This window comes from Hippoglossus stenolepis, chromosome 15 (genome assembly GCF_022539355.2).
Source record: "Hippoglossus stenolepis isolate QCI-W04-F060 chromosome 15, HSTE1.2, whole genome shotgun sequence".
NCBI classification, from domain to species: Eukaryota; Metazoa; Chordata; class Actinopteri; order Pleuronectiformes; family Pleuronectidae; genus Hippoglossus; species Hippoglossus stenolepis.
Window position 1 is genome coordinate 15,356,013 of NC_061497.1, and position 14,757 is coordinate 15,370,769.

Consider the following 14,757-nt stretch of genomic DNA (forward strand, 5'->3'; position numbering starts at 1 on the left):
AGACATCATATCTATTTTATCTATTTTATTTTAACCAACGCACAGTAATTAAAATTACTTTGTTTCAATGGGATAATACATATATGACAAACAATAAAGCAATTACAACATACTAAAGCTGCAACGATTACCCCACTCATTGAGTTTTGAAAGTAATCAGTAACTATGATAATACAATTATTATCAACGTATTAATAATAATGATAATATAATTGAACCGTATAAGTAATTTATCTATGGAATTTTTTTTTTAAACATTTGCTGGTTCCAACTCTTCAAATGTAAGTGTTTGATGCTGTTTTGTACATGAACGTAAACTGATATGTATTTGTTGTTTTTTAGGGTTGATCCGTCAAAACGTCACTTTGGACTGTGGGAAAAGTTCCACAATTTAGATTATGATTTATAAACTAAACAACAAACTAAAAAATATTCAGTACATCAATTAATAATGAAAATAGTTGTTCATTGAAGCCCTTAAACATGCACTAGATGTTTGCAACACTCTACACAGTTGGTGAAGTGTACAAGTCTTTGAATTTGGAATTCAATCGCCTTTTCATTTGTCTAATTGAAAATATTTTTTGTTAAAAACATGCATTTCTTGTTAATGTCCTCCTTTAAAGGGATAGTTCACCCCAAAATTTAAATGATCTCATTATTATTATCATTATTACTATGCCGATAACTTACCAGTAACTGGTGACCACTTATTCAAACGTAAAAAACCACATGACTCCATACTGCTTCTGTGGTGTCATCCAAGTGTCCGTAAGCCCCGACTTTCAAACTCGACTCGAAATGGAGTCATTTACACTGTGTTTTCAGCCTAAATGTCCTCTGATATCCTCCAGCCCGGAGCCGCGTTCACATGTGGATCACAGCGGACATTTAGGCTAAAAACACGGTGTAAATTAAGCTGTTTCGAGTCGAGTTTGAATGTTGTTTTTTTACGTTTGAAGAAGTGATCGCCATTTACTTCAATTGTATTGGATTTGGCTGCAACACTGTCTACCCCTGAAACTCCAAAAGTATTCTGTGGACTCAAACACTTCACCCACCATTCCATCGGCACAGTGTTGAGTAGATCATGAGTGAATTTTTTATTTTTGGGTGAACTATCCTATTAAGTGAAACGTAGGCTGCTGCAGGATAAATGGGTTGGAAAGTGAAAACACAGAAACTTTGTCTCTAGGGTCACACAATCAATTATTTAGTTCAGTGATGTAAAGCTTCCATTTTCATTTTCATTTTTTCCCTGTTTGTTTTCTAAATGACAATGAGGGATGACGTTTTCGCTGAACGATTATATTTTAGCTTTAAATATGGGGTCGTGTTGCTATGGTAACAAAGCTTTTGTTCTACGTCACTACCGGCAGGATTCGGGACGCCAGGAAGAAGAACAGAGTGTGCGCCTCGCGATAAAGGAAACGACCGACTTCATTCATTCATTCAACTGTTTGACGAAACTACAGCGTTCACCAACCACTACATGTTAGCACGCTCGCACAGGTAAGCTAACCCGAGCCGTTTAGCTAAGTGAGCTAATGCTAGCTGGTTGGACCGGTTGCCGCTCGTGTTTACATTGTTGCTAGTCATAGTTAGCCACCCCGTGTGCTAAAAATATCAACATCAGGGACTGCGTGTCTGCCCTGATTCCGTGACATTTAGCCGCTGTGTCTGGAAACACGCAATGAAAAGAACACGCAGGTGTCACGTTTGTTCTCTGTGTTTCACTATCAGCTCCTTTTCTCGTGTTTCCCTGACACCCCCTGTGTTCCTCTGCCTCTTCCCCCCTCTCTGTGCCAGGTGTACGTGTGCAGGTTTGTCACAGTAGCTGGAACAATTGCGTGTGTATAACCAACTCCAGCTGTGTGTGTGTGTGTGTGTGCGAGCACGTGGGTGTGGGTGTGGGTGTGTGTTTATGTGTGTGAAGAGCACGTGCGAGCCATGTCAGTGTCAGTGATCATAAAGTGGGGAGGCCAGGAGTACTCCATCAGCACTCTGTCTGAGGAGGACACGGTGATGGATCTGAAACAGTCCATCAAGACCCTGACCGGGGTGCTGCCCGAGAGACAGAAACTACTGGGCCTCAAGGTCAAAGGTGAGATGGTCACAAGAGCCGTACATGTGGGGGAGCCAGTGTAAATGCCCGATGGTACTCAAACCACGTGGACAAAAACTCTGATTCTCTTTGTAACATTGCATTATATTATATTTATTATATGTAAAAACTATTTTCCCTATGTGAGAATACGCATTCACGATCAGCTGATGTGTACGAACATTTAAAATTTCTCTGAATCTCTTTCTTATCCTTCAAATGTTTCTCTCTCTTTTCTGCCCTCAGGTAAACCTGCAGAGGATGAGATGAAGCTTGGCTCTCTGAAGCTGAAGCCTAACACCAAGATCATGATGATGGGTACCAGAGAGGAGAGTCTGGTAGGTGGCAGGTTGACAGAGAAATGAACCAACTCCAAAGTCTCCTGGTTGGGACTCCAGTTGTTGGTTCTGAAGAGCTAGGTGCTCTATTGACTGGCCATATACCTGTGTCACTGACTAATTTGTAGTTTTACCAATGATGGTTAGAGTGAGCCGAGACACATGTGTACATAAGTATTTTAAAGTGTGGGTCAGTGTAAAAACTTACCAAATCTAACATTTATCTTCATTAAGCTATTCAAAACACACATGCCAAGTGCATTGCCCACATTAGCCCAATGTGATTCCTAGCCAAACGCTAACCCTTCAACTGTGCATGTGTTTTCTTTTGTTAAGGAAGACGTTTTAGCCCCTCCCCCAGAGAACGACGATGTGGTCAATGATTTTGACATCGAGGAGGAGGTCATTGAAGTGGAGAACAGGTTTGATGTTTTTTGTGTGTGTCTGTGGCTATATAGAGGCTAGATAAAGAGGGTTTGTGTAGGAATACATCTGTGTGTGTCTTATAGAAAATGTCGATCTTTGTCTTTAGAGAGGAGAACTTGGCTAAGATTGCCCGCAGAGTGAAAGACTACAAGGTGGAAGAGATGAACCCTCCCAGAGAAGGGAAGAGGCTTCTGGTACTGGATGTGGATTACACGCTGTTTGGTGAGTAACTAACATTTGTCTCTTCAAGAATCTGACTGGGTCCCCTGACTGTATGGCTCATTATAGAAGTGCATTCAAATACTAAGCAGCACTATAGTTTTACTTAAAGAGTACACAATATTTAATTTTACTTTAATACTGTGTCTCCAGTGCTTTCTCTCTTCATTTCATTGATTTGCTACTTTAAACTTGAACTCTGTGCATTTATGTTTGTGTTCTCTGTGTGTTTTAGATCACAAGTCGTGTGCAGAGACGGGCCATGAGCTGATGAGGCCATACCTTCACGAGTTCCTGACGTCAGCCTACGAGGACTATGATATTGTCATTTGGTGTATGTCTCTGCTCTTCTCTTCTAACTTGCATGCATTGCATTCGATGAGATGAGAATATAGTTGCTGAATATCTTTCTTTGAATATGTTCTTTTTTCTTATTTTCTTGGTATTTCTTATTGGGAACCATATAGTGTGTCAGAACTAACTGCTGAGTAGACATTGTATCACTGGGTATCAGTTGTTCTTGCCCTGACACCTCACAGTTTCTGCTTTTGGAATGAACAGCTTGTGTTTTCTCTCTTCAGCCGCAACAAGTATGAAGTGGATTGATGCCAAAATGAAAGTAAGTATTCCACTTTTTGTTCAGTCTTTGCTCGTTCTCAAAGTCTTGTTCTGTTACTGCTCTGTACCATTTTTTCGTCAAAAGGTGGCAGTGTTAATCCATGTAACGTATAGTATTTGGATTTATAGCGGAACCAAAGATAACAGAAGTGTGTGTGTGTGTGTGTTTGTGTTTGTAGGAGCTGGGAGTGACAGACAACCCCAACTACAAGATTACGTTCATGTTGGACAGTGCTGCCATGATCACAGTACACACCCCTAAGAGAGGGCTTGTAGAGGTTGGTACACACTTCTGACCACAAATTAAAATATTTGCCCGTTTCACACATTAATGTTAGCTTTGTATTTGTACAGCACTACATCACAACACACACCCTTGTGGTATTTTGTTTATCTTTGGATTAAAGTGCTAGTGGTGACACAACAGTGAGAGAAAGACAGGTACACTTTTTGAGAGGGTGCGCACGTATTTAGTGTGTTTTAATGTCGTGTGTCTCCAGGTGAAGCCCTTGGGAGTGATATGGGGGAAGTATGGAGAAATTTACAACCGGAAGAACACTATAATGTTTGACGACATTGGACGAAACTTCCTCATGAACCCACAGAACGGACTGAAGGTGGGTGGCCGACATCATCATTACCAGTTTGACCCTCTCTATCCTCTTCCTCATCATCCTTGCCAGTGTTTATATACATATCATTCTGAAACATCTTTTGTGTGTTTGTTTATTAGATTCGACCCTTCATGAAGGCTCACCTCAACAGGGAGAAAGACAAGGAGCTGTATAAACTCGCTCAATACCTCAAAGAAATTGCCAAGCTTGACGACTTCGCTGGACTCAACCACAAACACTGGGAGAGGTTGGCACACATGCTAAACAGTGATAGGGACTATTGTATAGTAGTAGTGACATAACACATTTTTGTAGCAGATGTTAAAATTGCCATATAATAATAATAGTAAAAACACCAAATACTAATAATAAAAACAGGCCAACAAACAGTAACCTCTTTGTGCTTGTTTGTGTGTGTGTGTAGGTACCTATCCAAGAGGCAGCAGCATCAATGAGGAGGGACTACATCCTTGACCAAGGCTGGATGCCGCCATCCTTCATCCAGTTCTCAGGCACATACACACCGACTTGGCTACGACCTAAGTCCTTCATTTCAAACCTGAAAACATATCCTACGCTAATCCTGCGGCAACCAACACTCAAATGCTCAGGACTGAGATAGCCTTCCTAATTTATATATTTGCATGTTAAGCATCTCTCCCAGATCTTGATCTTTTTTTTTTTTCTTTTTTCTTTTTACAAATATTGTTTGCGTTTACTGCAATAAGTGCATGGTAAAAAAAAATACCATTACCACTCATTAACTCCTACTTTGATTAGGTGTCAAAAATATATCTTAAATGATACCTGGAAGTATTTCAGATCTTTTTAAAGGAGACATATTATGCTCATATTCAGGTTCGTTATTTTACAAAGGTTTACATGCTCTATTCAGAAACACCACTTTCCTCAAACTGTTCATTGCTGCTGCTCTTCTTTTCAGCCTCTGTCTGAAACACTTGGTTTTAGCTCCTGTCTCTATAAGGCCCACCCCCCTGATAAAGCCTACACTCTTACTTTACCAGGGCGGCACTCAGCCTGAGCAAACCGTAGCAAAACCTTTATTAAACTTATACAGTGGTGCGTTGGCACCAACAAGCGTTACAGCTATGGTGGCTGAAAAGCCCATTCTTGGTGTTCTTGTGGAAGATAACACAGAGGTACGTGGCATGGGTTTAAATACAGTAAATATCGCTTTGCACATCGTTTACACGCACAAAAAAATACGTTGATGAAAGGGAAATCTGAAAATGCATAATATGTTTCCTTAAAAGATAGGCGTACCTTACTGTCAAAGAAGCCAAGATTTTACCCATCGAATATCCTGAAGTGACTGAGACGCTACATTAAGAAGCTAATAAGTCATTAGAATTGGATGAGAAATTCAACGCCAAGAAATGCATATACCCATAATATAGTCAATATCAAGTATGACTTTCACTGCAACAAGTCTGGTATGTCCACGTTGTGAAAGTTGTTGTGAAGAGCTAAAGTGGAAAAAGTGGAAAGCCAGAATGTGTTGCAATCTATCAAACACTGTAACCAATTTGACATGTAATAATACGCAATAATCCTCAAAGCTACCGCTGGATTAAAAATTTGAGCTTGAGACTGGTAGTCGTAGCTAATAATTCATCAAAACAATCGACAGTGATGCACGTTTTGATGGAAAACATCTGTTTGTTGTTAAGTGTGCAAGGGTCGCTAGACACAGGCCTGTGGTTTGGATTTCATACATGTACATAATGCACACACGGATGGTAAAGTTTCCATGTGAAGGTTAGTTTGCATATTTGCCCAGAATTTGTTTGTGCACATGTAATTGTTTTGTCCTGGCTCTGCTGCATTGCTGGACGCACAAACTTGAAGACGTGTAAAGGATGAATCCAGTTTTGTTTTTGTTCATTTTGTATGTTTCTTTTTATGCAAAATACACTAGTTGATCTTGTTTAGAGCTTTTATTAATAAGCTGTTTTGGGAAGTACAAGTAATGAATGATGAGAGGATGAGGATTTATGATGAAAAAGAAATGGACAGCACAAAACGTGCATTGAGTTTTTTTTTTTTTTTTTGCTTCTAAAATGATTGTGTCCGCACACAGAGGGAAGAGGAACAAAACAAGTTCCCTTTTATTTCTTGAGATCTGCCTTTTGGTGTTTTCCTCATCACATCCATCACATCACTGACACCCTGACTGTAAATATACCAATAAACCTTTTTTTGTACCTAAATTGCCCGAAGTGTTCATTGACAATACGTAATCACCGAATATTGATATATATTGCAAAACACTTTATTACAATAAATCCCCACTGAAATAAGTTTGAGATGTTACACATAAAATGCCAAAAAGTGCAGTAAATTATTTGTTCATTAATTTATTAGGAAATGTAGAAAAATAGAAGTTAGATAGGGTATAGTACAAATAATTGTTTTGAAAATATACTGTATTTCCATACCAACATCAAAATAAATACTACATAGTTATACATTCACTCTCAAAGCACAAAACCTGTTTGTGTTGTTTGCTCTAAAAAAAAGTGTGACAATGAAAAGAAGTTTCTTCTGTCCTCCTAGCCTTCCTTTGTTGTGGCATCAGTCCAGTGAAGAAACTAGCAGATCACATGGTGTTTGCTCACTCTGGGGACAGGACAGGAATTAATCAGATGAATATTTGGATAAAGTATCAAACAAATGAAAGTCTCCTTTGGTAACAAAATAATTTCTTGACCCAAGTAAAATACTCACATGCATTGACTCCATTGGCTCCATGGCCCGTTGGTGTACTTGTCCTGAGCTCGCACACAGAAAACGTATCTCTTGGTTTTGACATTGACTTCATATGTATTGTCCTCAGTGATGATCTTCTGCAGAAGAGAGCAAAGAAATGTGGTTAAACTGGAGGTCAGCAAATCCTTTCTTTTTTTACAATAGTAGAGAGTTAATGGAATCTGTTCTGCATTATGCAGGTATTGATTACCATTAGGGACTCTTCAGAGTTACAGGAATGGTGGTTATGGACCACCTTGACCTGGAACTGCAGGCCAAAGTAGGTGCATGGCGTCTCCCAAGTGTCAGGGTAGTCCCAGCTGAACACCTTCCCATCACTGATGCGCAGGTCAGAGAGTTTTGCTGGTCTCACTAAATGGGGTGAGGAGGGACGGTAGAAAATGGAGGGAAACAGAACAATGAGCAGGAGATGATTGGATTGCAACCCAGGGACAAGTCAAGACAGAGGGGGATGAGTGAGGACAGAGACAAATATTACCACATCTTCTAACTAGAAGGGCACTCAGAGAGAACATACCTCTACCAAGGCAAACATATCTCTCCATGTTAAAGTAAGTGAAAAATCCAAAATCCAATCCAAAATTTAATTTATAAAAACACATAAATATTATTGGCCGTAATATACCCAATTTTCATAGAGATAGATGAATTATTTCAATCTTCCGATGGTTTAAAAAGTGAAAAGAAAAAATCCAATGCCTGATCTGGATCAGAACCTAAATTGAATGGGTTCTTCCTTGGGTCATGCAACACTCTTCCACAAAATTTCACGCAAATGGGTTGAGTAGTTTTTGCGTAATCATGTTAACTAACAAACATACGCGGAGGTAAACACAAGTATTTCCATCACAAAAAATAAAACTAACCATGACACTCTTTTTTTGAGGCAGGCGACTTACCAATGTCTCTCAGGAAGAAAACCTTCTTGTAGGCCTCTAAGCGAGAGTCGCTGTGTATGTAGACGGTGAGGAAGATGTGGTGTTGTTCTTCTTTGTACGGGCAGCTGGCGTTGTGACAGTGAACCCCTGATCCGTCAGCGTCTACCTCACATGATAACGTCTCCAAATGGCTGCATAAAAAGACAATTTGGTTATTTGTAAAAACACGGTACAATCCTTGACCTAACACTGAATTGCTGATGTGCTACTGATTAAAGTGACCAGTAGTTGTTTCTGTCCTCACCGTTCTATCTTCACCAGGAGCACGGCAGCGTTGGGTCTGGATTCTGTTCTTTTCCAGGTGCAGTGGAAGGTACCTTTATAGTTCGGTGCTGAACAGTGGATGTGACCTGGAGGAACAGAAACACAGTTAGAACTACGAGTCCCCCACTAACTTTCTGTTTAATGTTCTCGTAAACGATTAATGTCTCTCTTTTTGTCTTTCGGAGCACTTTCTTTTGAAGGCCCCATAATTTCAACATCGGTAAACGATTGCAAGATTATATGCTGTGAACAAGCCTGACAAAGGGTGGATAAGCCTGTCAGTTTCAAGGTGGCAAAAGGCCAATGAAGTGTTTTGGAGAAAAAGTGTCACTAACCGACGATGGCTGTATAAAGTGTACCCAGTGTTTTATATTTATTATATCAAAACATAAATTTAAAGAAAACACTCGTTGTTTTCTCTCCAGTATTCATGTTCTGTTTTTCCTTTAGGGCCTTTCTTGCAGTCCTGGTGTTGTTTCATCTTTTCCCCTCTTTCTATTCAATTCTCCTCCCTCCATCGCTCTTACCCCTCATCCTCCTCTTATCCGGCTTCACTTTACATGTGCGCCGCTGTTCATCTTATCTCTGTTGAGTGTTGACTGCTTGGGGCCACAGCCCTCTATATCTCTGTCTATTTCTCCCCATCTTATCTCCCTGTGACACCATTCCTTATCTCAGCCCTTCAGTGACATCCATCCTAAGTCTCTTCCAGGGAAATACCTCTTTCTAGGTCCAGTAACACAACAAATCTTTATCTGTGTCCGTTTGTCTTTTCTCAGTGTATGTGTTTCCCCTCCTGTCTCACTCTCTCCATTGGTCTTATCTTACCTTCGTTGGATCTTTCTTCCAGTATGACAGTCCTGTTGTCTGGGTCTAGTTGGACCATGATCATGGTGTGGTTGAGGTATTTTCCATCAGGACCGTGGTGACAAGTGTAATTTCCTCCGTCCATCTCCTCCACCAGGACCCTGACCTGATTTCCCTGGAGACGTGGGTCAAGCTCCTGGCCTGAGACAAGGACATGGATCAATGACGCAATGATGGCAATGATTCAAATGTCATAAAAACAAACAAAATGTATCATTTAACACAATAAAAGCTCATATTTTATAATGAAAAGTAGAAAAAATTTAAATTGTATCATATCGTGGTAATAGAAGTACAAGTAGCAGTCAAAGTAGTGTCTGTGGTATGATTCAAAAATATCTAAAAAGCAAAAAGAGCAGATTTCTCAACTGAATAAAGTTTAGATTTTAGAATTTGTTTTTTCAATTTAATAGTATCATATCTTATCATATGGTATTGTAACATGCTTAGCATAATGATATAGGTGTTATTAGAATTTTTGGTAGTACAAGTAGTATCTGTATTTAAAATGTAATAGAGCCATTCTCTCTTCTGGCTGAATAAAAATTGATATTTTTGAACAAAAACTTTTTTATGTCTTATATATCTACAGGGACTAAAAGAAGTAGCACTAGTGGTAGTCAAAGTAGAATCCATTGTAGTAGTATATTAGTTTCTGTAGTATGATTCAAAATGTCAAAACAAAACAGAGAACATTTCTCATGACTGAATATTAGTTCATATTCTTTAATAAAATAAAACTTTGTTTTTTGTTTAGATTCATTAGTATCGTATCATATCGTATCGTAGGTATTATATCCTACATAGCATACTTACACAGGTACGGATAAGAATGCTAGATTGGTGGAAGTATTATCTGTAGTTGTATCAACTGCTGTATTACCATTTTTCTTCCAAAACACGGTCTGATTTTGAAGAGTTTCTCCACATGTCAGAGGGATGTACTTCCTGCTGTCCTGGCCATAGGGAACCCTCAGCACCAGAACTGGTGTAATCATAGACAAACAGATAAAACACACACAAATTAAACACGGTCGGGCTTGAATCATCATTTGCCACATGTGAGGTGAGTCCAGAAACTGCAAGAAAGCTAAAATATGTTTGGCGGAGAAAGGAGGTGGCAACCAACCGTTATCCATGAGAGTCTCTATGTTTTCATTGGGTCTATGAGAGGAGGCCCAGCACAGCGCAGAAGACAGGAGCACGAGGAATAGTGAACTCATCTGGAGGAAATTACTACAAGTTAGTATAGCAAAGGTATAAAAAGGTTTAATCTGTGGTTCGTCCATAAAAAGAGGGAGAGAGTCCAACTGCTTAAACCTGCTCTACTGCTGCATAGATGAGACTCTTCACTATGGATACATATGATTCTTCAATCACAAAATAGAAGTCATAATCTTCACAAACTTCATTCATATGTGGAATGTAAAAATACTTCTTTTGAAAAATAAAAATACCAAAAGTACAAAGCATAAAGCATCTCAACAATGTAAATCACATCAGACTAATCATTTTAAGATTGTTTGTCTTTCTTCTGTTTTTAAAGATGCTGATCAAAAATGACTTTTGAAGCTGCTCAGCTCTGCGCTCACTGGTTTTGACATCTACCTGATGGTCCTCATGACTTTCATTTATTTCATTTGACAAGCACATGGGATGTGGTTTTGTGTGTATGGGCCTGTGTCGTGTGTCGTTTGCGCTCGTGTGCTCTCATCGTCCTGACCTGACCTGCCAAGGGACCGCAGAAGCAAATAAGGACTTTGCATCTAATGGTGACATTTATGTTTGAACTCAAAACCGTCTATTTAAAATAATAACACAACTTGCAATTAAAAAAAAGTACAACTATGTCATACAAAGCATCTTGGGTCTCCTCTGAGGGTCCCAGATCCCAAGAGACACTACAGTAAATATACCAATACAACTTAAGTGTATTATTTCAGTCCTTGAGTAGAAGTCTTTCTTATGATGCTTTATGGAAATGGTTTCAACAAGACATTTCTTTTCCTAATTCTGTTTTATGATTATGCCCCTTCTGCTTAATTATCACGAGCTATGGAAACCTTTTTTTTTTACATCAACCATGTGTGAGCACCTTTCAGTAAAAAGTAAAGAGTATGATGCCAGAAACAGGTGTTAGATATCAAGATAAGATCTTAGAATAAATTTACACCAAAGGAATTCGACGAAATAAACAAACAACAGGCGGGAGAAAAATTAGTGTGAGCATATTAGATCTTACCTTGACAGCTGGACCTGATCCAACTTTGTTATGCTGGGGATGAAAGCTGTTCTGAGAAGTGAGAGGGCTGTGCTGACTGTCTGTTCAGGTCGTCTGCTCCAACTCTCCATGCTGTGGCTATATTTATGTCCCACACAAAGAGGAACTGTGATTGTGGGTATTTGTGTGTGTGTGTGTGTCAAATGCCACCTGAGTGACATTTACTTAGCAGAAGCTAGGTAACAATTCTCACTCAGAAATTCTTTGTAATTTTTACTTGGGAAATCCTCAAGTAAAGTTGACTTACTAGTAAGACTTGGTAGATAAAGAATACTTAAGTAGATTTTACTAGTAAATTGTACTTAAACTAAGTTTGTATCTAATTTTGAAAATATTTAAATTAACTAACTTTTATTGACTTTATATCCAGACATTTCGAAGTAATATTTACATATTATTTGATATACTTTACAGCACTATTATACTATGGATTTGTTGCATTTTTAACATGAGCTACTTTTGTCAATACGATTGTTTTAACATATAAACTTCTATAAAACATGAAATAACAGATGTTTTTACAGAAACAGCACCTTTTATTCCCCCTTCAACAATGATGTAAGAGGTTGCTTTTTACACATACAATCTGGTGGGCATTAAAACATATCTAAATCAGTGCTAGCAGCAGTACCGCAGACTTTCATTTGAAACACTTAGTCAGACTAAAACATTTTCAAATAGGACATGTGACCTTTCTGATGCATTTGACCTCTTAAACAGTTTGATAGGATTATTACATGTGTGGCTGTATGAGGTACTTTTCTGTAGTCAGTGTATTAGCTACAGTATATGGCGGTCAGCACATCCCCAGTTAGAAGAAGCAGAGACGGGCACCAGCACAGAAGCCAAGTAATGAACTGCTCTGGGTGGGGTCAGCAACAAACGCATTTTAGACATTTAAAAAAGGTGCCAGCCTAGATCCTTAGTTTGTTTGTGTTATTGTGTGACTTCAGTGTTTTAGGGACAGTTCAGATTCCCAAAGTCACACAATAACACAAACAAAAATATGTGATTTCTCCGAAGGCGTTTAGTTGGTCTTTTAACTTGCTAAAATACCTTTTTTGCTTACCCCGTCCATGGCACATCATTGCTTAGCTTTCATGCTGTTTCTCCATGTAGCGAATACACTGACTATTGATAAGGACCTCATACAATCACACATAAAATAATCCAAACTAACCCTTTAAGGCCTTTAAGTATGTATATTTCAGCTAGCCTACAAAATACAATCTTTTAGCAACACAAAGTGGCCTCATGCTCAACAGTGTGGCCAAAACTTTTTAACAATTTCAAGAGCTTTCAGAAAATCCCTCAGACAGTCTGACTAAACAGACAAATGTGTACATCTGCAGAGATTACATTTTCAATGAAGTATCACTGTAAAGTGCAATAGCTTAGTAAGAAATACAGAATAGAAATGCAGTAAGTTAATTCCCAACAAATTCGGTTCTTAGGCCTTTGAGCAAAAGGTAAACATTTGCAACAGTCATCCAGAACCTGTTTTCCCTTGACGATGACCGACATGGTCAGGGGTTGTGGCCTTCCTGGGCTGCATTTCCTTCAGATTTTAAAGTCATGATGAGAGAAGTCCTCTTTGGCTTCCTTGCTGAAATGATGTCAAAAACATTTGAAATCAGAACTTAGAAGACTATGGACTATGGACTGTTTTTAACTATTGACTATACCAATCAAAAAGTTGACCTAACAACTTTTTGATTGGTACTGTATCTTAAATGTCAATTGTAATAAATATCTTATTGAAGAATGCAAATTGATAAAAAAGACAAAATTTAAACCACACAAAGGGATATGAGTGGTTTGCCTATAAAGTATTTGTCCGGAGATAAGAGTAAGTCTTAGGTTTTTATTGTGGTCAGAATAATCATCACAAATGTACCTGGTAGTCCTTGATGAGTTCCTCTCCAGACTCTCCAAGTTACTCCATTAAGCAGCGGATGATGATGTCTCTTCTACCTTTGATATGTTGCTGTTCGAGAGACAGAACATCATATACATTCACAATGGATAGAGAGCGAGCAGTGGTGAAGCGAGCTACAAATGTAGAAAGTGAGCGTTTTATGATTTAATGCAGTACATCCCTTTAATATTTTTTCAAATGTGGTCTTACATTTTAATTAAATTCAATTAGATTTTATTTGTATAGCATCAAATCATAATAAACATGATCTCAAGGGTCTTGACATAGAAGGTAGAGATGGAATAATGGTGGGGAAGCTAATACAAATATTTAACTTTGACCAAATGAACCAAGTGTCACCAGTTATCCATACATCCATCCATGTACACAAGCCTCATTACTCATTACCTGCCTGAGTGAGTCCAGCATAGAACTTTTTTTCGTGCAAGCCACCCTGTCCTTTGTCCGAAAAACCAGTGTCCAACGTTGACCAAATGGTTTGCTGGAGAGGAATCGATGTGATCCTTCTCAACTCCTCTTTGTTCTAAAACAAAAGGTTAACACACAACATAGTTAAACACCATGCTAAAACAATACACAACACTTCTCTCAGTTTGAAATATTGAGCAGCAACATTAACTGCTGCTTTCATAATTAACATACAGTTTAACCAATACCTATTCTAAACAATTTTAATGAAAGATGCAATATGTTCCATCTTACTAAGATAAATGTAATGCAATGTAAGCTAAGCTAATGCTAGCAAAGTAGTCTTTGCTAGTAGTCTGACTTTAGCAGATGAGCTAACATGAATGTACAAAGTAAATTAAGCATAAAACCTACCCCAGTGGCTTCACATCCACGAACTGTCTCATCAAATGAGGTATAAAAGCATCCAGGTGCTGCTGCTCTGCTCAGGGTCTCACCTATTGTGTGAAAGGAGCGCTAATTGTCCTCTGACGTCGCTGGCTGAGCAGGAAGAGGGTTTCGAATTTCGTGTTACTCAAGTAAACTTGACTTAATTGTGTCGGGTCGTGCAGTCAATACAGAAGGGTAGTTAATATTACTTGGCATGAATGATAAAAATTACTTATCAAAATGATGATTCATAATTACTAACAAACTTCAAGTAGCAGATTAAATAACACACAGCATTTTGAAGTAAAAGCCCTTCAATAATGTTTTATTGTAGAATTTAAACAAAAAAGCCACGTAAACATTACAGGGCCAAAAAATCATTTTTCTCAGTGTGGCTTGTGATTGTGGGTATTTGTGTGTGTGTGTGTCAAATGCTACCTGAGTGCACGAGGTCTGATGACATAAGCACAAGATCTAGTTCATCAGGTGGAAAAGCCCAAAAAAAACTATTTGAGTCAATCC

At 38.6% G+C, this 14,757-nt stretch overlaps 2 protein-coding genes and 1 long non-coding RNA gene across 4 annotated transcripts; 1 reads left to right on the forward strand and 2 right to left on the reverse strand.

Moving 5' to 3' along the window:
• The first annotated feature begins 1,348 nt into the window (after window positions 1–1,348).
• ublcp1 (ubiquitin-like domain containing CTD phosphatase 1) lies at window positions 1,349–6,550 on the forward strand. 2 transcript variants are annotated; one of them, XM_035178109.1, is made up of 11 exons: window positions 1,349–1,512; window positions 1,810–2,104; window positions 2,351–2,442; window positions 2,779–2,864; window positions 2,975–3,090; window positions 3,323–3,421; window positions 3,669–3,706; window positions 3,885–3,983; window positions 4,206–4,322; window positions 4,439–4,566; window positions 4,744–6,550. In XM_035178109.1, the coding sequence occupies exons 2-11, from the start codon at window positions 1,951–1,953 to the stop codon at window positions 4,772–4,774; spliced, it is 960 nt and encodes a 319-aa protein (XP_035034000.1). In that variant the 5' UTR covers window positions 1,349–1,512; window positions 1,810–1,950; the 3' UTR covers window positions 4,775–6,550. The 2 variants fall into 2 exon arrangements, with proteins under 2 accessions (XP_035034000.1, XP_035034001.1); XM_035178110.1 differs by having other exon boundaries at window positions 1,937–2,104.
• Window positions 6,551–6,693: 143 nt separating this feature from the next.
• Window positions 6,694–11,512, reverse strand: LOC118122246 (interleukin-12 subunit beta). Its single transcript, XM_035178850.1, has 9 exons — window positions 11,421–11,512; window positions 10,308–10,401; window positions 10,062–10,163; window positions 9,140–9,319; window positions 8,292–8,397; window positions 8,009–8,178; window positions 7,300–7,460; window positions 7,068–7,186; window positions 6,694–6,959 (listed from the first exon to the last, which is right to left on the reverse strand). Exons 2-9 carry the CDS (start codon window positions 10,399–10,401, stop codon window positions 6,932–6,934), a joined length of 960 nt encoding a protein of 319 aa, XP_035034741.1. The 5' UTR covers window positions 11,421–11,512; the 3' UTR covers window positions 6,694–6,931.
• Window positions 11,513–12,010: 498 nt separating this feature from the next.
• On the reverse strand, window positions 12,011–14,482 carry LOC118122352. Its single transcript, XR_004698453.2, has 4 exons — window positions 14,221–14,482; window positions 13,786–13,921; window positions 13,357–13,446; window positions 12,011–13,065 (listed from the first exon to the last, which is right to left on the reverse strand). It is a non-coding gene; the product is annotated as an uncharacterized LOC118122352 (long non-coding RNA).
• Between the last annotated feature and the right edge of the window lie 275 nt (window positions 14,483–14,757).